Source organism: Pelecanus crispus, chromosome 12 (assembly GCF_030463565.1).
Source record: "Pelecanus crispus isolate bPelCri1 chromosome 12, bPelCri1.pri, whole genome shotgun sequence".
Classification (NCBI taxonomy): Eukaryota; Metazoa; Chordata; class Aves; order Pelecaniformes; family Pelecanidae; genus Pelecanus; species Pelecanus crispus.
In genome coordinates, this window is record NC_134654.1 from 26,400,317 (window position 1) to 26,423,725 (window position 23,409).

General features: G+C 61.0%; 1 protein-coding gene across 1 annotated transcript; it reads left to right on the forward strand.

The window, feature by feature from the left end:
- Positions 1-948: 948 nt before the first annotated feature.
- ARSG (arylsulfatase G) lies at positions 949-22,189 on the forward strand. The gene is made up of 11 exons (XM_075719750.1): positions 949-1,145; positions 1,501-1,688; positions 2,544-2,591; positions 2,671-2,782; positions 3,665-3,802; positions 6,756-6,952; positions 7,603-7,683; positions 11,513-11,621; positions 16,500-16,620; positions 21,440-21,530; positions 21,855-22,189. Exons 1-11 carry the CDS (start codon positions 949-951, stop codon positions 22,187-22,189), a joined length of 1,617 nt encoding a protein of 538 aa, XP_075575865.1.
- Positions 22,190-23,409: the final 1,220 nt, after the last annotated feature.

Consider the following 23,409-nt stretch of genomic DNA (forward strand, 5'->3'; position numbering starts at 1 on the left):
AAAACGAGCTTTAGAAACTTCTCCGTTTTTACAAAGGAAGGCAAGGCCCTGCACATTCCCCCCACCCCACGAGTGCTGTGCACCCCGCAGCGTGCAGGACGGGGGGCGAGGGCCGGGAGGAGCACACGGCTCCCCGGGGATGAGAGCACCGCGGGAAACCATCCCAGCCGGAGCGATGGGTGCGGGAAAGGCGCTCGCTGCTCCCAGCCCTTTCCAGTTGAGTCGTCATGAGCCAGGCAGCAAAAAATACAACTTGAAAGGCAAAGTCTCGGCGTCTGGATAAGGCGTTCTGCCCTGGGCCGGGGGGCGGGAGGGCTCCGGCGGGTCCTGATCGTGTCTTGTTTCTCTTGCGCAGGGGATGCTGTAGCTACGCGAGGTGAAGGACGGACGGACAGTCACCGGCAGAGCCACGGCAGTTGTTTATCCGCCCCAAGTAAGGCCGGCCAGAGCTTTGGGCGAGCCGAGGGGCGCGGTCTGCAGGGACAGAGCCGTTTGTCGGACACCAAGAACCCCCGGCTGCGGTGAGGGGAGAGGAGCCGCTGCCGCAGATCGAGCACGCTTCTGGAGGGAAAAATACCGCTTTGGTTTGGTGTCTAATTAGATATTTACCAGGAAGGAAGGAAAGTTAAAAATAGGGTGACAGTGACTTCAAAGGGTGTATTTGACTTGTAAGAATAACACCTTTGCCGGCGCTGATTTCAGAAATATCAGCTGTGCCTGGGTGTGAAAGACGGAGGAGACGCTGCAGCTCGGTCGGTAGCCAAGGGAGCAAACCCAGACCTCCCAGCCCCCAGCCCGGCCTCGCAGGAGCGGCCGAGGCGGGGACGTTTGCATCGCTGCAAGGGCCCGTGGAGAGCTCAGCCGCACCCGCGGGGACGCAGCGGGGCGAGTCCGGGGAGGACGGAGCCGCCTGTGCCCCGGCGTGGGTGGGAGGGGACGTGTGGCACCATGGGGACCCCCTCCCCGCGGGCGGTGCTGGTGCTCGCCGTGGCGCTGGCGGGGCTCTCGGCTGCCCGAGCAGCGTACGGGCAGCCCAACTTCATCGTCATCCTGGCAGATGATGTGGGCTGGGGGGATCTTGGGGCCAACTGGGCAGAGACGAAGGAGACCCCGCATTTGGACGAGTTGGCAGCCGAAGGGATGAGGTAACGTCTGGCCCCGCTCCCTGGACCTCTCCGGGCATCCCTGGCCCTCTCCGGGCATCCCTGGTCGCTCTGTCCCGCGGCAAAGGGGGTTTCCCTACCGTGGTGACTGGCAGGCAAAGGGGGGTTTCACTGACATGGTTTTGGGTGCACGGGGAGGGCGGCCAGAGCCCGGTACCTCGGGGTGCGGGTCCATCCATCCCCGCTGGAACCTGTGAGCTTCATCCCCTGCTCCAGACCCTCATCCCTGGGGCAGAAGAGGACGCGTCCAAGGGAGCAGGGAGGGATGGGGGCAGCATTAGACCATGCAGGGGTGGGGTCTTCGCCCTTGCGAGCGAAGGGTCCTTTCATTTTCTAGATTTGTGGATTTCCACTCGGCTGCCTCCACTTGCTCGCCGTCCCGCGCCTCTCTGCTCACGGGGCGTCTCGGCGCACGCAACGGGGTGACCCACAACTTCGCCGTCACGTCGGTCGGCGGCCTCCCCCTGAACGAGACCACCCTTGCCGAGGTCCTGCGGGAGGCTGGGTACAGCACGGGGGCTATAGGTAACGCCCGCCGTGCCGAGGGGGCACCCGGGGCGGGGAGGTGGTGGTGAGGGGGGTGAAGACGCCCGTGTCCGTCCCTTGCGGAAGAGGTACCGCAGGTAGTTAGGTGAAACGCTGGCAATTAAAAGAAAGGATCATGTGGGACAGGTTTTGCACTTCCCCCTTGGATTTTGCAATCCCAAGCTTAAAATCTCCATTTTCAAACATATGACATTGCCTGGAATTCAGGCCCTCCCCAGTTCTCCTTTTAAGCTCTAATTGCTTCACCTCACAAGGAACGCACCGGGTTTTCCTTAGCAAACACGACTGCGCACGGCAGCTTTGCTTTTTTTTTTGCAGCTTTTTTTGTGCCGGCATGGCCAGTGCCGCTGGCCCTGTGGCTTTGGGCACCCTCCTGTCACCGTGGGTCCCCTCGCCTGCTGGTAGCCAGCCCTTTGCACCTGCAGCTCCTGTTGCTTGCTGGCAGAAAAGCCCTCAGTTTCTCCTTTCCCCCTTAGTTTTTGCAGTTCTCCCTCTCGGATCGGCGCATTTGGTGGGAGCAAGCATGTGTCGGAGGTCAGAGGGTGATGCTGCTTGTTTGGGAGGGGTCAGAAAGTTGTCTCCTCCGAACACAACCGCATGAAAGAGCCTTTTAAGGCTGGAGACAGTCGATTTGCACAGGCATGAGATACCCTATGCATTTTTTCTGAGTTTCTGCAAAAAAAAGGCATTCTGGAAATGCAGCCAGCACAAACAAGTAGCCTTTCTTAGTTGCTAGATGAAAGTCCCCAGCACTGTGGGCACCTCGGGGGTGACGGCTGGCGGCGACCGTAGTTGCGTTAACCTCTGAAATGATGTTCTGTGGCTTCCACGCAGGCAAGTGGCACCTGGGACACCACGGCCGCCATCACCCCAGCTTCCGCGGTAAGGGCTGTGCCGGTGGGGATGAGCCGAGCACCCCGCGGCTGCCTTGTCCCCGCCAACATGCTCGCTTGCCCCCCAGGCTTCGACTATTACTTTGGGATCCCCTACAGCCACGACATGGGCTGCACAGACACCCCCGGCTACAACCTGCCGCCCTGCCCGCCCTGCCCGCGGCACGGCACGGCTGCCAGGTACGGGGGGGCACGTGGGGGGTTCAAGTGCTGGCACTGGGAGGCTGAGCACAGGTCTTATGAGGAGTGGCTGAGGGAGCTGGGGTTGTTTAGCCTGGAGAAGAGGAGGCTGAGGGGAGACCTTACCGCTTTCTACAACTGCCTGACAGGAGGGTGCAGTGAGGGGGGTGTTGGTCTCTTCTCCCAAGTAACAAGTGATAGGACGAGAGGAAATGGGCTCAAGTTGTGCCAGGGGAGGTTTAGGTTGGATATTAGGAAAAATTTCTTCATGGAAAGAGTGGTCAAGCATTGGAACGGGCTGCCCAGAGAGGTGGCTGAGTCCCCATCCCTGGAAGTGTTCAAAAAATGGGCAGAGGTGGCACTTTGGGACATGGTTTAGTGGGCATGGTGGTGTTGGGTTGATGGTTGGGCTGATGATCTTAGAGATCATTTCCAACCTTAGTGATTCCTAGTTTTTACTTTCATTAAAAGATAATCCAGCCACCAAGCCAGGAAACATGAAATTGCTACTCTACCCTTAATTGGTTTAGTGGTGAACTTGGTAGTGTTAGGTTAATGGTTGGACTGGATGATCTTAAAGGGCTTTTCCAACCTAAATGATTCTATGATTCTGTGGTATTTGCACTGGTGTCCCCAGCCCCAAGCGCTGCCCTTTGCTGCGGTCGCCTCCCCTTATGCTCTGTGCGCCCGTTTTTAACCCTTGTGCACCCCACAGCAGGGTGCAGGTGGGGGAGGTGGGCTGGACCCCGAGCACCGTCCCCTTTCCGCTCCCCTCCTCAGCTGCGCCTTTCTCCTAAGCCAGGAGAGCAGCCAGGCTCGGTGCCTGCTGCCACGCCGGTCCCCGCTCCAGTGACGAGCATTGGGGTGGCTTCTTCCCGGCAGGGTGGCGAGAAAGGACTGTTACACGGAGGTGGCCCTTCCTCTCTTCGAGAACGTCACCATTGTCCAACAGCCCGTCAACCTCAGCAGCCTGGCAGCGCGCTACGCGGAGGAGGCGGCACGGTTCATCCGGCGGGCGAGGTGAGATGCCACCTGCTGTCCCCCGTCCCCTTCGCCGGGAGAGCTCGTGGGTCACCGCAAGCGTCTTCTGCTCGTGCTGCGCGGTATCTTCAGGGCTGCTTCTCCTGGGCTGCAGAGCCCGAGGGGTTTCGCGGCTGCTCCCCACCACAGCTGGTTTTCCCTTGAGCTCTGCCACGTGTGGGAGCAGGAGCTGGCTGCTGGATCTGGGTCTGCAAGGCTCAGGCCGTGCCCATCCCGCAGCGGGTGCTGCAGGGCAGATAAAGCCGAGCAGCTCCGGCTGGGAGCCCTGCACGTGCCCGGGGAGGTTGGCGTTGGTGCGATGCCCGGGGGGACGGGTGTTGCCGCGCAGTTCTTGGGGAGCAGATCTGGGGTTTCTGTGGCTCCGCTTCCCAGCCTGCTGGTGGAGGGAGAAGCCACCGAGGCTGTCACCGGTGTCCTGCAGGGCTCGCGCTGGCAGCCTTTTGGTGCGTCTCCTCCAAAGGCATCGTGTGTGTCTAAAGCCACCATTTCCAAGGAAGGTCAAAGCCTTGGAGCTGGGCTGCGCCTCCTTCCTGGGGGTGAGGTGCCGCGAGATCCCGGCTAGCAGGAATGGGAGGGAGGGAGGGAAACGTTGGCATCCCCTGTGCCCCATCCCTCCGTCTTTGCGGTGGCACGGGGTGAGGTGGCAGCGGGGCGGCTCTGCGGGGCGGCGGAGCTGCCTCGGTGGGTGGGGGTGCTGGCGGAGGCGTGGAAGCGGGCGCTGAAAGGGTGCCCACGGCGGCGGGACCAGAACAGCACCCAGAGGTGTTCAAACCCGCCCTGCCCGTGGGGTTTAATCCATTTTGAGGATAAAGCGCTCCAGGATCCCTGGGCTTCCGGGCCTGCCTTCCCCAGCTGCACAGGGACACGAGGAGCCTGGGCACGCTCTTCCCCAGGGAGCAAAGCGGCTCCTCCGAGACGACAGCCCCGGAGCCCTGCTGACGGGTTGTGTAATTTTAATCCCTATTATTGGCGGATTATGAGCTGTGACTTCGCAAAATGCCTCCCTGCAGTGTGAGGAGGGGAAGCGCTGCCGGGCAGCCGTGCCGGAGCCCGTCCCACACCTGCATCCAGGGATAACACAGACCCGGAGAAGGGCCACGGGTGGGGGGGTCCTGCAGGCGTGCTTGGGGAAAGGTTTGTGTAACGGGGGCAAGCGAGGGAGCAGCCTGCGGGGAAATGGCTCCCTATGAGCCTGGGGAGCATTTTGCTCGCACAATGCCTAGAGTTTATCCCCTTTGGGTACCAAGCACCGGCCGCAGCGTGGCCCGGCCGTGCGGTCAGGATGCGTGCCCGTAACGGGGCTGGAGGGTACCGGGGCACGGGGCTGGAGGGCAGCAGCGGGCCCTCCTCCTGTGCAAACGCCCACCCCTCTGGGCTGCGAGGATGCTGTTGGGCTGTGAAACCAAGCAGCTGAGCTCCGGGTTAATAGAAAAAACCTTTAAACTCCCAATAGTATTTTGGGGTTATCTGCGTTCACGGAGAACAGGATTAAGCAGGTGCCTGCCTTTTCTCTCCTCTTTGATGGCTTATTCCAGTTTTCCTCTGCCTGACTCATTCATTATGGGGCAACAAAAGAATACCGGATTTGTCATCTCGGTGTTTTTTTAACAAGTCGTGTCAAGGTTGAGCAATTCGTGGCAGTGAGACTTGGCTCCGTTCGGGACACTTAGAGCATGGTGAACATGGGAGCAAAAGTCAGGGACGTTCGTCTTAAGTTATTGATTAAACGTTGGCTCAATTTTCGGGAGAACTCTGAAACGTCGATGCGAAAAGCAAGTGGGAACGCTACGGTCATGAGTCCGTCTGGATGCTGGCGTCCACCTGGAGCTCCCGGGGGGGATGCGAGCAGGGGGAGGCAGCTTTCCCTGCGCCAGGGTCTCTGGTATCCCACAGGGAAAGGTGCCGATGGTGCCGCGTAGCCTTTTGCAGCGGCGATTTGCCAGGGGTGCATCAGCACCCCCTGGCCCCCAGCCTTTTGCGGGGGCCGGGCAGGGTGCCGGGGGGACGCAGCCCTTCACGGGGCTCCAGCGCCGCTGGGGAAGGATGCGGCAGCTCCGGGATGGGATTTACTCATTTTCCATCCCCAGGTGGGTGATGGGTAGAGGAAGGAAGTGCTGAAACGCACGTCGGAGGGGCCCCGAAAGCTCTCTGGAAGCAGTGATGGGGTGGCCGGAGCCGGGCGCGTGTGCGGGCTGGGGCACGTCCCCGGGATCCGGCCCCTCCCCGCTGCTCGCCATCCCACCCTTCCCCTCCGAGGTCCCTGAGGAAGAGCGGGCCTCGTTGGAGGAGATAAATTTAGCCATAAACAAGAAAACAGGACGTGTCCTCTGATGATTTAAAAGCAAACAGGCAGCGGGGCAACGCGCGGCGAGCGAACGTGCCGCGCTCCCTGTCCGGGGCTGCTCGGCAGCGCCGAGGCCGCGCTCAGGGTCGGCGTGGGTGTCCTTCCGCTGCTCATCCTCTGCTAAAATCACCGGCGGGGGCCGAGCGCTTGCTGGGGTGGGGGAGAACGGGCCAAAATGGGTCCCGTGAGAGAGGGGATGGAGGCGGGTGGGTGCCCGGGGTGCACCGACGCCGGGTGTTTGGCTGCACGCTGCTGGAGATGGAGGAAGGGGCGAGTCCGACCCAAACGGGAGGGCAGCGGACAACGGGGAGAGGTTTAAGCGGGAGCAGGGGCGAAGCGGCTCGCGCTGGGCCAAGCATCCCCCCTGCAAGGGGAGCGGGTGCGCGGGGGGCTTGCAGCCAGCCGATGCGCACCGCGCGGTTTTTCCCCTGGGAGCTGCGGCAGAAGCGGGGGTGGCTGCAGGGCTCCCGGGAGGAAGGGCCGCCGGTCTGTGTCCCCAAGCTCAGCAGTGCCACCACCCCGGTGACCTCCTGCCGCCACCTTCCCCTTCCCCGACCCGGCTGAACGCTCCCCCTCTTCCCTGCGCAGCGACAGCGGACGCCCCTTCTTCCTCTACCTGGCGCTGGCCCATATGCACGTCCCGCTGGGGGTCCCCCCGCCACTGCCCCCCGCCTCGGGCAAGGGCATCTACGGAGCCTCCCTGAGCGAGATGGATGCCCTGGTAGGACAGATAAAGCGGGTCGCCGACGGCCACGGAAAGGGCAACACGCTCCTGTGGTTCGCAGGTACAGCAGGAAAACCGGCTGCGGTGGCTGGGGGCGACGCCGGCGGCTGCACCGGCACCAGCCCGGGGTGGGGGTGGGTGGTGGGGGGCAGGACCCGGTTTTGTCCCCTGCCCTCGATGCTCCCGGCTGCTCTGCGTGTGGGGAGCGATCGGCAGCCATGGCCGAGCTGCCTGGGGTCGTCACATCACGGGGGTCCCGGGCTGCTGCGGCCGCTCAGCCGGGTGCTCACCCCACCACCCCCCTTCGGCCGCGGTGCTGAACCGGCAGGGCCGTGCCTGATTAAACCGCAAATCCTCATTCATTAAGAAGCCCAAATCCGCTCTCGCTGAGCAGCCTCCCTAATGAGGATGTCTTACTCCTGACGACAGGAACCGCTCCGCCGCTCATTAACGCCCAAAGCTGGTGGCAGCCGTCCCCGCCCCGCGCCCCAGCTCCGCTCCAGCCCCTCACCGGGGACTCGGGCAGCCCTGGCCCTTGAAGATAAACTTTTAGAAATGAAAATAAATAAACCCGCTGCTCTTGCTAGTGTGGGAAAGCATCACAGGGGTGGGAAGGAGGGGTGGAGGGGTCACTTGTCCTTGCTCGCCCCCCATTGCAGGGGGGTCCCCTGGTCCTGGCGTCGCTCATGGGGACGTTTCTTTCTCTGGCAGGTGACAACGGTCCCTGGGCGCAGAAGTGCGAGCTGGCCGGACGCCTGGGGCCCTTCGTGGGGGCCTGGCAGAGGCAGCGAGGTAACGGGGGGTTCCCTGTCCCCGGGGGTGCAGGGGGGGCTGCTCCACAAAGCCCTTCGTTGCCCATCGAGGGGGACCTGGGGAGCGTTTCACCCCCCAGCCTTTCTGCTGGCTGCTGCCCGGGGCTGAGTTGCCTTGAAGACACCCCAGAATAATTTTTTTGCTTTCAAGCAGTCAAGTTCTCCCCTAAAACCCCTGCTGGGGGGGCTGGGGCCCCCCAGTCCCTGTTACCCTGGAGCTTGAGGTGAGTGGCTGCTGGTTTTGGAGACGGGATGCTCTCACCACCCAAGCCCCGCTGGAGAAGAGCACCCAGCAGCCCTCCCATCGCCGTGAGACTTTGCTTTTCTTTCCCTCCACCGTTTTGTTGTTTGGGTGGTTTTTTTTTTTTTTTTTTTTTTCTTTTTTTCTGCCTTTCCTCCTTTTCCGGCCAAGCCATCTGCTCGGTGGGTTTATTTCAGCCGGAACGGCCAGAAGCATGCATGAGTCAGGCGTTTCCCACTTCTGCTTGTATTACGCAGTGTAAACGCGCGCTGGGCTCGGTTCCCCTCTTTGCTCGGGTCAGCGGGGAGGGAGCGGCGGCGGAGGGGCCGCGGGCGGCAGCGCCTCTTTCCTCCTCCGCTTCCTGACACCCAGGCGATGCAACCGTGGCCGCTTCCCTGGGCAAACGCTGCCGCCGGGTTGGCTCGCTTTCCCGTTCCCAAAGCCCTTCCTTCAGCTGGCCCCGGGATGAAATCGTAACCTTAATTTATTTTTTTTTTTTTTTTTTTTTTTTTTAGTAAACAAACCCTGCTGACGACCTGGGTTGCTCTTGAGCAACCAACGGTCACAAGCCGGAGCAGATGGTACAGGCAGTCCGGCGTTCGGGAACAAAGCTAGGAAAACACGGCCCCTTTCCAGCCTCTCGCTGCCCTGCGAAAACACCCCGAGCCCCCGGCTATCGCGGGAGGCTGGGGAGGAGGTCAGGCTGGCAGGGCTCTGGGAGCGGGCTGTAAATACCGGCTGGGAGGGATGGCTGCTGAAATCCCTTGGCTGGTTGTTGCGCGGATGTTTTGAAAGCCAGCCCGGTGTTACTGTCCGCCGTCGGCTGGTCTAACGCTGCAAACGCCCGCCGGCGTGGGTGCTGGGTGGGTGGGATGCGCAGCCATCCCACCCCGGGGTATCATCCCACCCTGGGGTATCATCCCACCCCGGGGTATCATCCCCCGGCGGGGAAAAGCCCTTTGCGGGGCGGGAGGGCTCGGGGCTCTATACGTTTCACACAGCTTGGCGTTTCCTCTTAGGATCCATCCCAAATTCCAGGGATGTTTTCCACTGATTTCCGGTGGTCCCTGGAGCTGCTCCTCGCTGGGAGAGAGCAGCGCATCCCTGCGTGCTGCCCCCTTCTCCGGGTGGGGAGCTTCCTGAAGCCCCCAGCCCGCCCCGAAAACGCGTCTCCCACCTCGGGGCCGAGAGCCCGGCAAGGGGCGCCGGGATGGAGATGCGCGTTTCGGGGATGTGATGCTGGCCGTGTTTTGAGGCAGGTTTGGGAGGCTCCGGACCCCACGTCCCCATGCTGAGGACCTGCTGTGCGTGGCAGGAGGGGGACTGGGGGTTTCATCCCGGCACGGGAACGCTCAGTTCAGTTTTCCTGGAAAGCCGCGGCCTCCACGGTCCCCACAGCAGCAGGGCTGCGTCATCCCTGCTCTGGAGAAAAATCCCTGGGCGGGTTTGGGGTGTTTCAGCCCCGTTTGCTGCCCGAAGTGTTAACGTGAGCTCATTCACGGGCAGCTCCGGCATCCAGCCAGAGGTACTTGGGTAGCTGGAGGGAAATATCCACCCGATGTCCTCCTGGAGACCCCCCGACCATGCGTGGAAAGAGCCCTTGGAACGCAGCTGCCTTACCGGGAGGGCGAGTTATTTAATATACGTGCCAAGATGGGGATTGATATTAATTGCTGTAATTGCTATAGTTTCCTAGGGCATCTGAAGGCAGGGGAGGCACCCTGCTTAAGCCGTACGGGAAGCGTGCCAGAAGCGCTGCTACGTTTCCAACAGCCACAAGAGACACCGGTGCCGGCTGTGTCCCACCGCTTCAGGCCCCAAAGAGACGTTCCTTGCGGGGAAACACCAAAAGTTTGGGTGTGGAGCGGGAGAGATGAGGGATGTGCCTGGTCCGTGCCGGCAGGACGGGCAGCGGGGTCAGAAACCTTTTCCCTGGGCTATTCCTCGTGCCGCCGGCGCCGTGACATCTGTTCCACGTGTCCTGCTCCGCTGCGGCGGCGTGGGTACCGCAGCATCGCTTGGGAGTGCAGGACCTTCATTGGTTTGGTGGTGGACTTGGTAGTGTTGGGTTAATGGTTGGACTGGATCATCTTAAAGGGCTTTTCCAACCTCAACGATTGGATGATTCTATCAGCCCAGATGCCCGTAGCGTCGGGCGGTGACTCCCGGAGAGGCCAGGCTGGGATGGGGACGGGTGCGGGGACGCAGAGGAGCGCGGGGCGGCTGTGCCGTGGCGGGGACCTCGCCTCTCTCTTGGCTCTGCCCGGAGGAAATGGCTTTGGGCGAGCGCCGTTGCCATGCGCACGCTGAAAGGCGGGCGGACAAAGGCTGCGCCTGGGAAGTTTGCTCGCTGAATCGGGTTGGGAATTTCTCTTTGCCCCATTCCCAGCCCCTTCCCCCCCCAGCTGCCTGCGGCCCTTTGGGCTACAGCCAAAGCAGAGGCTGTCTAACGCCCTGCCACCCGTTTCAAGGCTCAGCACGCCCAATTTGTTGCTCAGCACCCCTGTTTTCTTGCTCAGAACCCCCATTTTGTTGCTCAGAACCCCCGTTTTGTTGCTCAGAACTCCCATTTTGTTGCTCAGAACTCCCATTTTGTTGCTCAGAACCCCCGTTTTGTTGCTCAGCACCCCCATTTTGTTGCTCAGAACTCCCGTTTTGTTGCTCAGCACCCCCATTTTGTCACTCAGAACCCCCATTTTGTCGCTCAGAACCCCCGTTTTCTTGCTCAGAACCCCCATTTTATTGCTCAGAACCCCCATTTTATTGCTCAGAACCCCCGTTTTGTTGCTCAGCACTCCCATTTTGTTGCTCAGAACCCCTGTTTTGTTGCTCAGCACCCCCATTTTGTTGCTCAGAACCCCTGTTTTGCTGCTCAGAACCCCCATTTTGTTGCTCAGGACCCCTGTTTTGCTGCTCAGCACCCCCATTCTGTTGCTCAGAACCCCCATTTTGTTGCTCAGCATCCCAGGTGGAGGAAGGGACCGGGTAGCTTCCCCACGCCGTGCATCTCAACCCCAAGGGCAGAGCGTGGACATTTTGGGTGGTCAGGGCAACGACCGAACAGGTTAATTAGCCGACACGAGGGTTGTCAGCAGGATGGCATTTTTAATGAAGCGGGTTTCCAGCAGGCTGGGGGGCTGTCGGTGCTTTACCACGTGGAGGTCAGCAGCCGCCTGCACGAGGCCACTCGCAGCCCCTGGCATAAATTCCTGCATTTCCTGCCTGCTCCATATTCTCGCCCGACATCAAAAGTGGATGGAAATGTGGCAGCTCCAGCGGCCGGCTGCGTTTCTCATTGCTCGCTGAAGCAGAGGAGAAACACAGGGCAGTGCCAAACTGAGCCCCCTTTCTTTTCTCTTTCCCTCTTTCTTTTAAAAACTCCTGTAACTCTTCTCACTTCCTGACCCAGCTCCCTGTCCAGCAAAGTCATCCTCCTGTGGGGTCATTTACTCCATCTCTGCCTCTGAGTAGTTCCTTTCCCAGGGAAACTCCGGCGTCAGGATTTTTTCCTATCAATGCAAAGCTCCTGGGCAGCGGGATGCTGAGCGCTGCCCTTTTTCTCTTGCAGGTGGGAGCTCGGCGAAGCAAACAACCTGGGAAGGAGGGCACCGGGTGCCGGCGCTGGCGTACTGGCCCGGCCGCATCCCTGCCAAGCGGACGAGCCACGCTCTGCTCAGGTAGGAGCCCGGCCGGATTGCATTGGGGAGCAGGGCAGCCCCTTTGCCCCCGTTTAGGAAGGACCCGCTGTCCCTGCGCTGGGACCCAGGTGATGATCTGGATTTTGGCAGCAGGAGCTGCCCGTGCTGGTTGTTGCCTGCCTTGTGCCAGCCTCTGTACTTTTGTCCTCTCCCAAGCCTGTAAGACTTAATGCTTCAGCAGAGAGGAGTTGAAAGGGCTTTTTGTGAGGCTGGTGGATTGGCGTTAGCAGCCGCCGGGCTCCGTGTGCCTCCTGGCCGCGGTGGCTGAGTGCCTCCCGATAATTAAAAGATGACGATGTTCTCTCTCTCCACCAAGAAGCAGGCTTAGGCTTTGTGGTTTGTGAATGGCTTTATGTGGAGGAGGGTGCGGTTGTGGGAAAAGCTGGCCGGAGAGATGGCGCTTGCAATCAGCGCAGGATGCGGCCGGGCTGGGAGGTAGCGAGCGACTTTTGCCGTTTCCGGCAAGAGCGCAGGGGAAGGGCTGCTGCCTCCTGCTCCTCGCCTCGCCGGGGAGCGCTGCGCTGTGGAGGGTGGCGTGGAGGGGTCCTTGTTGCAGCAATATTGCACCTCACCGTGCAGCACTTGCACCTCGCTGCGCAGCACTTGCACCTCGCCATGCAGCACTTGCATCTCTCCTTGCAGCACTTGCACCTCGCCATGCAGCACTTGCACCTCGCCATGCAGCACTTGCACCTCGCCATGCAGCACTTGCATCTCTCCTTGCAGCACTTGCATCTCTCCTTGCAGCACTTGCACCTCGCCATGCAGCACTTGCACCTCTCCTTGCAGCCATTACACCTCGCCATGCAGCACTTGCACCTCTGCATGCAGCAATTGCACCTCTCCTTGCAGCTCGCCTGTGCAGCAAATGCAGCGCGGGGGGCACGGCCTGCGCTGGGGGCAGCGTGGTGGGATGCCCCGTCCCCTTTTGTCCCTTGAAGCACAAGATGGTGGAGGTGAGGGTGGTGGAGCCGGGGGGCAGGGAGTTGCTGGGTGTTGGGAAAGGGTGTCCCAGCTGCTGGAAGCAGGTCCTGACGGGTGGGACCCGGGGAGGCGGTTGGGTGTTTCTAAGGTCCATGAGATAAGCTGGAACTGCTTGCTCCTTACATAGCTTGAGGGCAGCTCTGGGAGCTGGATTTTTGCAAGCGGGGGAAGATTCAAGACATAAGCTGGGTCACTGAGTTTGGCAGAGGGGATGGGGCGCACGCAGCACCCTTTGGGTGTCACCTCCCACCCCTTCCCCTCCATGGTAGGCTGATGGACCGACCGCTGGGACATGGGGCAGAGCTGCCGACCCGTGCCCGCTCCGGCGGCCGGGGCAGCGCGGTGCAGGCTCAGCGCCCGTCCCCATCCCCCTGTCCCACCGCCCTCCTCGTCCCCCTGCGCACGCTGCAGCCCTGCCGCCAAGCCCAGGCATTCCGTTTATCTCCTCGAAGACCTTATCTCCTGCATTTCCTAGCTCCAGTCCAGCAGGTTGGATCTGGAAAGCCGGCGGCAGCACAGGCTGTGCTGAACATGGAACGCTCGGAAAGCGTCTCTGTAGCTCCCCAGGAGTCACAGCGCACTCAGCGTCCTCCCCAGCGCAGCCTGGCATTGCCACGGGGCCGTGCTGGGCTGGCGCAGGGTGATGCCCAGCTGTGCAGGGTGATGCCCTGGCGTCGGGAAGAGGCAACCCCCGGTCTGGGAGGCAGCACAGAGCCAGCCTGGGGGACGCGAGCGATGGCTCGTGCTCAGAAAGGTGTCACCTGTGATCCTGGCCACAGCCTGAGCCCTCGGTCAGGGGATGTGGAGGGATGCGGGCGGCAGGGACTGCTTGGTGCTCGCAGTGTGTCGGGGCAGGTGGCTTTGCTCTGCAGCCAGAGTCACCCTTGGGGACATCCCCCAAAGGACGAGCATGTGAAATAGGGTGCTTGAAGGCTTGTCCCTTCAGCCGATGGGGAAGACCAAGAAGCTGGGGAGGGGATGAAATCTGTGCGCAGATGCGGCTGGGAGACCTCTGCGCGCGAGGTGGGACCGCTGGCTGGTGGGATCCCCCGGGAAGGGCAGGGGCTGGGCAAGGGCAGGCGTTAGCTGCCTGCATGAGCCGCCTTCTGCCCCCGAGGTTATGAAAACGCTGACAGCCTTTGCCATCTGCTCCTGCCCAGGACTGCGCCTCGCCTCTCCCCGGCATCGCTCAGCTTCGCATCCTCCCCGGCGCAGGGAGTGGAGAGGTGAGCGAGGGTGAGCGTGCCGGGGGGCCGAGGAAGCTGAAGCCAGCAGCGAAATGCTGATGCATCGCTGCAGACCTGCACCCGCATGCTGGTTTCTGCAGAAAACTGCCTTGTCGGCTTTTCTTAATTATATTTGTCAGAGCCACCTGCCGTGCTTCTGCCCTTCCTTGCCCCAACCCAAAGTAGGGCACAGAAGAAATAGGTCAGTGAGGTGGTGAAGAAACAAATTGCAACACCCTGGCTGCGCCGGCGGCGTGGGGCTGGGCAGGTTGGGCAAGCCGGTTGGGGTGTGGGGAGAGCTGGTTCAGCTGCCTGCAGCTGCCTGCAGCTGCCTGCAGCATGCCATCGCCGGGGCCGGGCAGCGCTCCTTGCTGCCGTCGTGCCCAGGATGCTCCCCGCCAGCGCAGAGCCCCGGGCAGCTCTGCCCCTCGGGCAGCAGGCAGGGAGCTGCCTGTCCCTGGGCGCTGCCAGCCCCCTTCCCTCGGCGTTCGGGGCGGCAGCAGGACTCCGGAGTGACTTTATTTATTAAATCTCCCTTGGCCAGGGCTGGGCTTGGCAGCGTGGCTTCCCCTTTCCCTCCAACACGGCTTCCCCAGCTTGGCTTCCGAGACGTGCCTGCTGGCGGGGCCTTTGCTTTGATGCCAACTTTGACCAAAATCCTATTTTTTTCATGCTTTTTTCCATGGGTTACATCTGCCGGTGGGCACGGGGATCTTTGACCACCTCTGCGCTCAGTCACGTCGTCCTCCCACCCCGGTGACGGTTTCCGCCGGTCCCATCTGCTGGGTCGGGACCACTTGGTGCGGTCCCGCAAGCACCCGCATGCACCGTGCTGGGGCCCAGATCCTGAGGGTGCTGAGCACCCACGGGACCAGGAGCACTGGCCGGGGCCTGCCCTGGGCTGCCATTTCGGCTGGACCCCGGCTGACCCCAGCGAGGTGCTTGCAGGGATGTGCCCTGCCTTGGGCGCAGCAGGGAGCCAGAATTTTTTTTGGCGCCTCCCGGCTCTCCTGGCCGCTGGGGCCGTCTCCGCGAGCGCGCCGTACCGGGGCTGCCTCTCAGCAGTGTTTGTTCTTATTTGTTCTCTCCGTCTCTTAGCAGCTAAATTAAAACTCATTGAATGGGAGGACCGGGGGCCCTTAAGCCCCGGGCTCTTTCCTCTCTCCGCTCACGCAGCCGCCATCGCGCACCGGGCAGGAGAAACTCGGTGGCAGGACCGCGGTGGCAGGAGCGCGGCGGCACCCTGGGTGCCCCCCAGTTGGGGACCTGGTGTTTTTGCCTCCCCCAGCAATTTCCTTGCCCCAGCTGACCCCCCCGAGCTGCCGGCACGAGAGCTTTGCAGCCGGAGGGATGCGAGCTGAGTCCCCGCCGGCTGCCTGGCACCGGTGGCTCTGCTGGCTCATCAGCTCCCGTGCCACGGCCTCGTCCCCGGGGACGGCAGCGCTGGGATGTGTCACTTGGCCGCACTGACGTCCCGCTGTCCCCCGGGGGCCGTGGGACACCCCCGGTGCAGGGTGGCTCCTTTTAGAGGTGTGGGGTCGTCCCGCAACCACGTCTGCGAGAGGGAGGGATGCTCTCGGCGGTGGCGAGGGGGACGGGACGCTCGTGCCTGGCGGGAGCGGGATGTGGGGGGTGAGGGTGAGGCGCGGGGGCTGCGAGCGGGCTGTCCCCGTCCCGCTGGAGTCCAGCCCGGACCCCGCCGGGCAACGTGGCCGGTGGCGGGGGAAGCCCCTGCCCAGGCTCTGCAAGGGGCTGGCAGCCGGGCCGGCGGATCCCCGTCCCACCCCAGCAACGGCTTTGCTCGCCCCGTGGCCCCGCCGCGCCGCGGGGACGTGCCGGCGGGTGGGGAATCGCCGGGGCCCAGCTCTGGCCCTGGGGCTGCAGGTAGCAACGGGAAAGCAGAGACCGTCCCTCCCGGGACCCCCACGGGGGATGTCCCCGCAGGGACCCCGGGTCACCCGCTCCTTCCCTGCATCCCTCCACACCGGGAAGCAACCAAGGACGAGCCCCGAGCGCTCTTTTGCGGCTGAGGCCCCTGAAAAACCCGAGAGGTTTACGGTGGAAATGCTGACGGGCGTTTTGGTGGGAGTGCACAAAATAGCACCGCTCTCATTTTCCATTCTGGCTGCGCCGGCTCCTGCTGCGCCATGCAAAAGCGAGACCACATTTTCCTGGGGCGACGGGATCTGCTGTCATTGGCGTAAAAAGTCCCTGTGCTAGCACTTTCTCCGGAGGGTGACCTGCTGCCTTCCCGTGTGTCCCCAGGGGGGGACAGGAGGGCGGGAGGGGGCTGCCCCGCTCCCCGCCGTGCCCCTGCCCCAGGGCTGCGGGGTTTGCCGGGCGCGGGAGCGGCAGATCCTGGCTGAACCCGCAGCGCCTGGCGAGCAGCCGGTGCCGGGGGTGGGAGGCGTACGGAGCGAGGGCTTGCTGGGGCCGAGTCGCTGCTTGAAACCGGTTTTAACCTTTTCTGTAGAGCTGAGCTGTTGGGATGGGTGCTGGGAAGCGGCCAACCCCCCCCCCACCACCACCAAAGCGCTCCCCTGCTGTCAGCGCACCCAGGCGAGGGGCTGCGGGGTGCACATGGGGCTGGGGGGACCCTCCGGGGGTCTTCGCTCCTTGCTCTGACAAAAGCCACCTCTTTCCCCAGCACGCTGGACATCTTCCCTACGCTGGTGGCCCTGGCTGGGGCGGCGCTTCCCGCGAACAGGCGCTTTGACGGCTTGGACGTGTCCCCGGTTCTCTTTGGGCGCTCGGACGTGGGGCACAAGGTAAGGCAGAGCCGCCCCGCCCCGGGGACGTCCCCTCCTGCCAGCAGGTCCCACCACCTCGGAGCTCAAACAGGGAAGTGGGGGGCGGAAAGGCTCAGAGCGGGCGTCGTGCGGACCCATGGGAGCATCATCCCGGAGGAGGACAGCCGGAGACGGCTGGGTGCCGCACCAAGGCTGGGCTTGGGGTGCTGGGGTAAAAAGGGCTTTTGGCTTAGCCAAGAGTCGTCTTAGCTAGGAGAAACGCTCTGTTCGTAAGTCTGGGATTACAGGTGACGACGCCTGTGCAGGCAGCCTGGCGTGCCTTCCCGCGCGCTGGCAGGGCTGTGCCGTCGAGGCGATGCTGGGGCTTGCCCGCTCACGCGGCAGCCCGCGGTGCCCGGCACGGCGCGCTGCCTTCCCGTCGCAGAAGGTACGCCAGCGCGGGCAACAAACCATCCCGGGGGCCCGGACCTCGCTGTATCCACTTTATTTATCTTGCTGGATGGAGGCGGAACGACGCGCTCCTTCTCCCAGCTCCTCGGCAGGGAACGTGCCTGTTAGCGATGTTGGAGCGGGGCAGCCCGTGCGTGCCCCGCGGCTCTGCCCCTACAAAAGGAGCTGCTGACAGCTCCTCTCAGCCCAAAGCACGCGGTTAGCAGGACAAGCAGTATGGCGACGCGTTTTTCTCAGATTTGCACGAGATTTTTGCAGAACCAAAAGAAAAAAAAAAAAAAAAAAGTGGCTTTAATAGCAGTCCCACAGATAAAGCTTGATTTTGCTTTTCAAGTCCACCCTCCTGCGAGCACCACGAGCCAGCTCCCAGCGGGGATCTTGGATTTGCTTTCTGCGTCCATCAGGGTTTTGGTATTTGCTTCGTATTTACGGAACCCGCTGCTGAACCGTGAGATAAAGCAGGGAAGCGGATGGGATGTGGCCAGCGCGCTCCGCTGTGCTCCTCGGGATTAACCCTCTTCTCCTGCACACATGGCACCGGGGGGGACCGGTGGTTTGCTGGGAATGATGGGTTGCTGGGAATGATGGGTTGCACGGAGCAATGGTTTCCTGGAAATGATGGTTTGCTGGGAATGATGGTTTGCTAGGAGTGATGGTTTGCTGGGAACAATGGTTTGCTGGGAGCAATGGTTTCCTGGGAATCATGGTTTGCTGGGAACAATGGTTTGCTGGGAGCAATGGTTTCTTGGGAATGATGGTTTGCAGGGGGCAATGGCTTGCTGGGAATGATGGTTTCCTGGGAATGATGGTTTCCTGGGAATGATGGAGCAATGGTTTCCTGGGAATGATGGTTTCCTGCGAATGATGGTTTGCTGGGAGCAATGGTTTCCTGGGAACGATGGTTTCCTGGGAATGATGGTTTGCTGGGAGCAATGGTTTCCTGGGAATGATGGTTTGCTGGGAATGATGGCTTGCTGGGAATGATGGTTTCCTGGGAATGATGGTTTCCTGGGAATGATGGAGCAATGGTTTCCTGGGAATGATGGTTTCCTGCGAATGATGGTTTGCTGGGAGCAATGGTTTCCTGGGAACGATGGTTTCCTGGGAATGATGGTTTGCTGGGAGCAATGGTTTCCTGGGAATGATGGTTTGCTGGGGGCAATGGCTTGCTGGGAATGATGGTTTCCTGGGAATGATGGAGCAATGGTTTCCTGGGAATGATGGTTTCCTGCGAATGATGGTTTGCTGGGAGCAATGGTTTCCTGGGAACGATGGTTTCCTGGGAATGATGGTTTGCTGGGAGCAATGGTTTCCTGGGAATGATGGTTTGCTGGGGGCAATGGCTTGCTGGGAATGATGGTTTCCTGGGAATGATGGAGCAATGCTTTCCTGGGAATGATGGTTTCCTGCGAATGATGGTTTGCTGGGAGCAATGGTTTCCTGGGAACAATGGTTTCCTGGGAATGATGGTTTGCTGGGAGCAATGGTTTCCTGGGAATGATGGTTTGCTGGGAATGATGGCTTGCTGGGAATGATGGTTTCCTGGGAATGATGGTTTCCTGGGAATGATGGAGCAATGGTTTCCTGGGAATGATGGTTTCCTGGGAATGATGGTTTCCTGGGAATGATGGTTTGCTGGGAGCAATGGTTTCCTGGGAACGATGGTTTCCTGGGAATGATGGTTTGCTGGGAGCAATGGTTTCCTGGGAACGGTGGTTTCCTGGGAATGATGGTTTGCTGGGAGCAATGCTTTCCTGGGAACGGTGGTTTCCTGGGAATGATGGTTTGCTGGGAGCAATGGTTTCCTGGGAACGATGGTTTGCTGGGTGTCAGGGCACGGTGGAGGGGCACGAGCCCACGCCAGCCATTCCTGAATGTTTCAGACCGAGGAATAAAGTCCTGAGCTGCGACGCTGCACCGCCAGCTCCTGGGGCTTCCCCAGCATCACCCCGGCCCAGAGCTTTTTTTGGGGGGGTTGTGCTGCAATTAGGGGTGAATTAACCCTTGCGGGGCTGGGAGCCGGGTTGTTCCTGCCCATCCCGGCAGCGCGAGCGGGGTGGGCGTCCCCGGGGGATGCAATCCAGCTGCCCACGCTGCCGCGGGACGGGGTGGCCTTGGGGGGGGGGACCCGCAGCACCCGCCTGCTCCAGCCCCACGGGGTGGCCGGGAGCCAGCGCGTGTCCCCGCTCCCTCCCTTCTTGGCTCTCCGCCTTCGTCTCCCGCTTGCGAGCGGCTGATAGCAACCCCCGCCGCTTTGATGTCGCAGGGTTTTCCTTGACACAAACCCTCCCGAAAGCGGTTCCTTTGCGCGTCCCCAGCGCCCGGTTTCCCCAGGCTGCTCTCCTCACTGGGGTCCCTCGGGCGGCCGAGGCTCCCCGGGGCGAGCTGCCCGGGGTAACCTTGCTCGGCGTCGCAGCTCGCGCGCTCGGCACCGGCACAACCTGTGCCGGGGCTGGGGCGACGCCAAGGTCCTGTTTTGAGCACAGGCGATTCACAGTGAAAATAAACACATCCTACAAAATGTATCGAGGGTACAAGTGTCAGACAAATAAGCTCTTTCCATCAGCTCAATGGCGGAGGGGTGTGTGCCGGCTCCCTGCGCGCTTGCTCGCTTGTGCAAACAGCCTGGAGCGCCGAGTTCAGACAATGGGTTTTCTGGGGAGAAAAGGCTTCCCCCCCTCCCTTTTTTAAAAAAAAAAAAAAAATTGAAATAACAAAGTCAAAGATCAATAGAAGGCTTGCAGACCTGGGAAAGTTTCTTGAAAGGGCTCGGTTGAAACAAGCTCCTTAATTACGCAGGAAATTATAATGGATTTTCTTCGCGTGGGGTTTTAAGAGGCAGGTTTAGGAGCGTGCTGGTTGGTAGCAAGGGCGGTTTGGGTGCCTTGACGCCGCCACGGCAGCATCCCAGCTGTGCCGCTAAAGGTAACGCCGACCGGCGGCAGGGTGTAGGCAAAGCTTTAGGGCTGGAAGCAGACGAATTGGTTCAGTGCCTGCTACCTCGGCTTCGCGGGCCCTTGAATATTTGCTGATTTCTGCTTTGGAGCTGGTTTATTCTGACCAAGGAGCGTCAGCGTAAGGGGTCTCTGTAGCAGGGGTTTCCTCCTTGCAGCAGGCTTACACCATGCCACCGCTTCCCCTTTCCACCCTTAATTTTTTTCCCTAAAACATGATTTTTAAACCAAATGCCAGAAGGTAATTTTTTTTTTTTTTTTTAATTTGCCTTGCAACGGAGGGCAATAAAAGAAACAGCGAGCATTTGGAAATCACCCCCCACCCTGGATCCTGGCATTTTTGGATGAGTTACCAACTGCCCCCCCCAAGGCAGCGGCCGCATCTGGACCGGGCAGGGCGGGAGCAGCACCTCAGGGCGAGCGAGCGGGGTGCCCGGCGGTGCTGTGTGCCGGCGCAGGGCTCGGTGCCGGGCACCTGCTCAGGCATTACCGCGCTGATCAGCTGCGAACGCTGTTACTAAACTTGGCACCGCAGCTGCCTACAACTTCGGCAGATGTTTCTAATTTTTAGCACATTGGAAATTTCTTGAATCACTTTTAAACTCAATTCCCAGGGAGGAAACCTCGAGTGACTCACCCCTCAATGAAACCATTGGCTCTGCGGCAGATGTTATCTGACAGACGAGCCCGCTGAACCGTCCAGCTCACTTGTCTTCTCGCTCCCCTGTGCCAAAGCAGTCGTCCTGTATGGATCAAGTGTCCTAAATACCGAAAGGGAGAGATTCGACCCACCCTTTCCTCCTTCCCTTCCTTCTCACCCCCATTCCCTGTGCCGGGCCGGCTGTTGTTAGGGAAGGGAGCGCTCGCACAGCGGGCTGAATCACCCGGACGGACCGGGGGTGATGTTCCAGCACCTCACCTACCCGTGCAGCCTCTGCGCCGCATGAGCTCATGCTCCGCTTGTGGCTTGCTGCTGGCCCCAGGCAGCGACTGGGCTCCCTTAGACGCCCCTGCCGCTAGCTGAGCTGCGAGCACCCGGGGAGATGGGCGTCTCGTCGGCGTGGGGCAGTGGTGGGTGACACAGAGCACCTGAGACCGTCCCAGCTCCCAAATATTCTGCCCTGCTCTGCTGAAAGCCCCGGCACCTTCGTAATCCCTTTCCTGCAGCAGAATTGGTCTGAGGAGGGAGATTCAGGGGTCCTGCGTGCAGGGCAGGAAGGCACAAGAGAGATGCTGGTGTTTCCCGGTGCCCTTTTGCTGTCTACCCCGTCCTTCAGCAAGCAAAACTCAGTTGGTTGCTCAGAGTCCAGGGGTTACACGGTGTCTCTGAATGCACGCACGGGTGGGATGCGCTCTCGTCTGGGGAGGGAGCGGGTCTCGGAGCAGGGTTTCTCTGCAACGGGCTGACGGGCGTTTTTCTGTTCTTCCTTCAGGTTCTGCTCCACCCCAACAGCGGGGCAGCCGGGAAGGACGGCGAGATAGAGGCGCTACGGCTGGCTCAGTACAAGGCGTTTTACACCACAGGTACCGCGTCCCTTTTAGAGATCGTGAAGTCTGGGGAAAAACTTCTGGAATTCTTAGTTCCCTGCAGAAACAGGTAAAAACCAACTCAGGTTAATTGAAGCAAGAGCGAACCTAGCAAGGATAAGCACGCGCCCGCCTGCGTCCGTGTGACGGGCTTTGCAGCCCGGGGTTGTTGGCCTCAGAAGCACTCTCGGACTGGCAGCAGGACCCGGGCTGCCAAAGCTGGGAGCTGGTGGGACTGGGCCATCACAGAGGGATGAGGAATACAGAGGTGATCCCTGGGCAGCCTGGGACTCCAGTGTTTTTCTCTCGTTTCCTCCCTAGGAGGGGCGATGGCTTGCGATGGGAGCATTGGGCCAGCTGAGCATCACCAGCCACCCCTCATTTTCAATCTGGAGCGCGATATCCAGGAGCAGGAGCCTTTGGCTGAGGCATCCAGAGAATATCAGGCAGCGCTACCTGCAATCAGCAGGGCTTACGCCCAGGCTCTGGAGGACATCGCAACAGACAACGTCTCGGTTGCAGATTATTCCAAAGACCCGGCCGCGACGCCCTGCTGCAACGCGCAGCACGTGGCCTGCCGATGCCACGCGCCCGGCTCTCACGCAGCCACGCTGGACCGTCGCACGGAAAGAAGAGCGACGCGGCTTTGTCTGTAAGCAAATAATTGCTCAGGCCGCCCCTTTCCCGAGGCTGGTTCCTGCGAAGGCGACTGTTGGGCGTGCTGGCTCCAGGCCGGAGGTTGGCCACGGAGGAGAGGGATGGAGGCTGCGATCCCCCGCGCTCCGTACCGTGAAGCAGGGAGGTGAGTCCGCCGCGGGTCTGCGGGAGCAGACGTCCCCTTTGCTGCAGAGCAGGACCGTCACCCCGGCAGAGCCGGCATGGCAGTACCCGGCGGCTCTGGCACATGGAAGGAGACGGGCTTTTTGTAGGGCTCTTTAGCTGAGAAAGAGCCAGGTCTTGGATTAAAACTACTTTCTGTGAGAGCTGGCTTTGGGAGAGAATTCCTGTGGGAAATTTGCTTGGTTTTCCTCTAAAGTGGCCCTTACAGGAGCGGCTGGTGGGAGCACAAGGCAGGGGAGGATGGGGCCCGCAGCCCCCGAGCAAACGTCCCTTCTGGTGCTGAGAGCCTGGAAGTCCGTGCCTGCACAGGGAAAATTCCCGGCCGGCACAAGGTGAGTGCTCTGGGAAACGGAGCACCTCCGGCTGCCAAGTGAGGTTTATTAACGGGGTCGCGTTAAAGACCCAGCTGTCTGCAAAAGGAAGAGGGTGCTGGGCTCTCCCTGACTGCTGCCCTCCTCGCGGGCAGGGTGCTCGGCGTGTCCTGCGGCTGCTTTGCACCGCCACCGCGGGGGCAGGGATTGCGCTGAGCCGAGGACCCATGTCCCCGTGTTTGGAAAAGGCTTTTTTTGGGAAGGGGTCAGGAGAGGTGTGCAGTGCAGAACTCGGGTAGCTGCGCCCCGTCAGCTCTGTGTGGAAAGACCAATGGTGTAACTGCATATTTTTTTTTTTTTTCGGGAGGTCAGGGAGAGGTCCCTGCCCCGAGGTCTCCCGGCAGATCGGGGCTCCGGGCAGAGGAGCTGCTCCGGCCGATCCCAGTGCAACGCCGGGAGGGTGGGTGGTGCGAAACAGCTCCGATGGGGCATTTCTGGGCAGATGCAAAAGCCTGGGGAGCCGCAAAGGCAAAATCGAAGGTGCAACTGAAACTTAGAAACCACCGGGATTTCTCAGCAGCTGAGTGAGGGTTTTCTGAAACAATTTTGGACTCCGATTTACGCAGCCAGATCTTTCTTTGGCCAAGCCGTGAGAGGATTTGCGTGACCTTGGCCAGGTGGGTCGGGTGAAAGCAGCTGTCCTTGCAGCAGCCCCCCCAGACCCC

Bases quoted from the DNA above. Each gene is read 5' to 3' on its own strand.
- ARSG (XM_075719750.1), top strand. From the start codon at position 949: ATGGGGACCCCCTCCCCGCGGGCGGTGCTGGTGCTCGCCGTGGCGCTG. The intron at 2,592-2,670 runs GTAAGGGCTGTG...CTTGCCCCCCAG, and splicing joins CCATCACCCCAGCTTCCGCG to GCTTCGACTATTACTTTGGG. The intron at 6,953-7,602 runs GTACAGCAGGAA...TTTCTCTGGCAG, and splicing joins CACGCTCCTGTGGTTCGCAG to GTGACAACGGTCCCTGGGCG.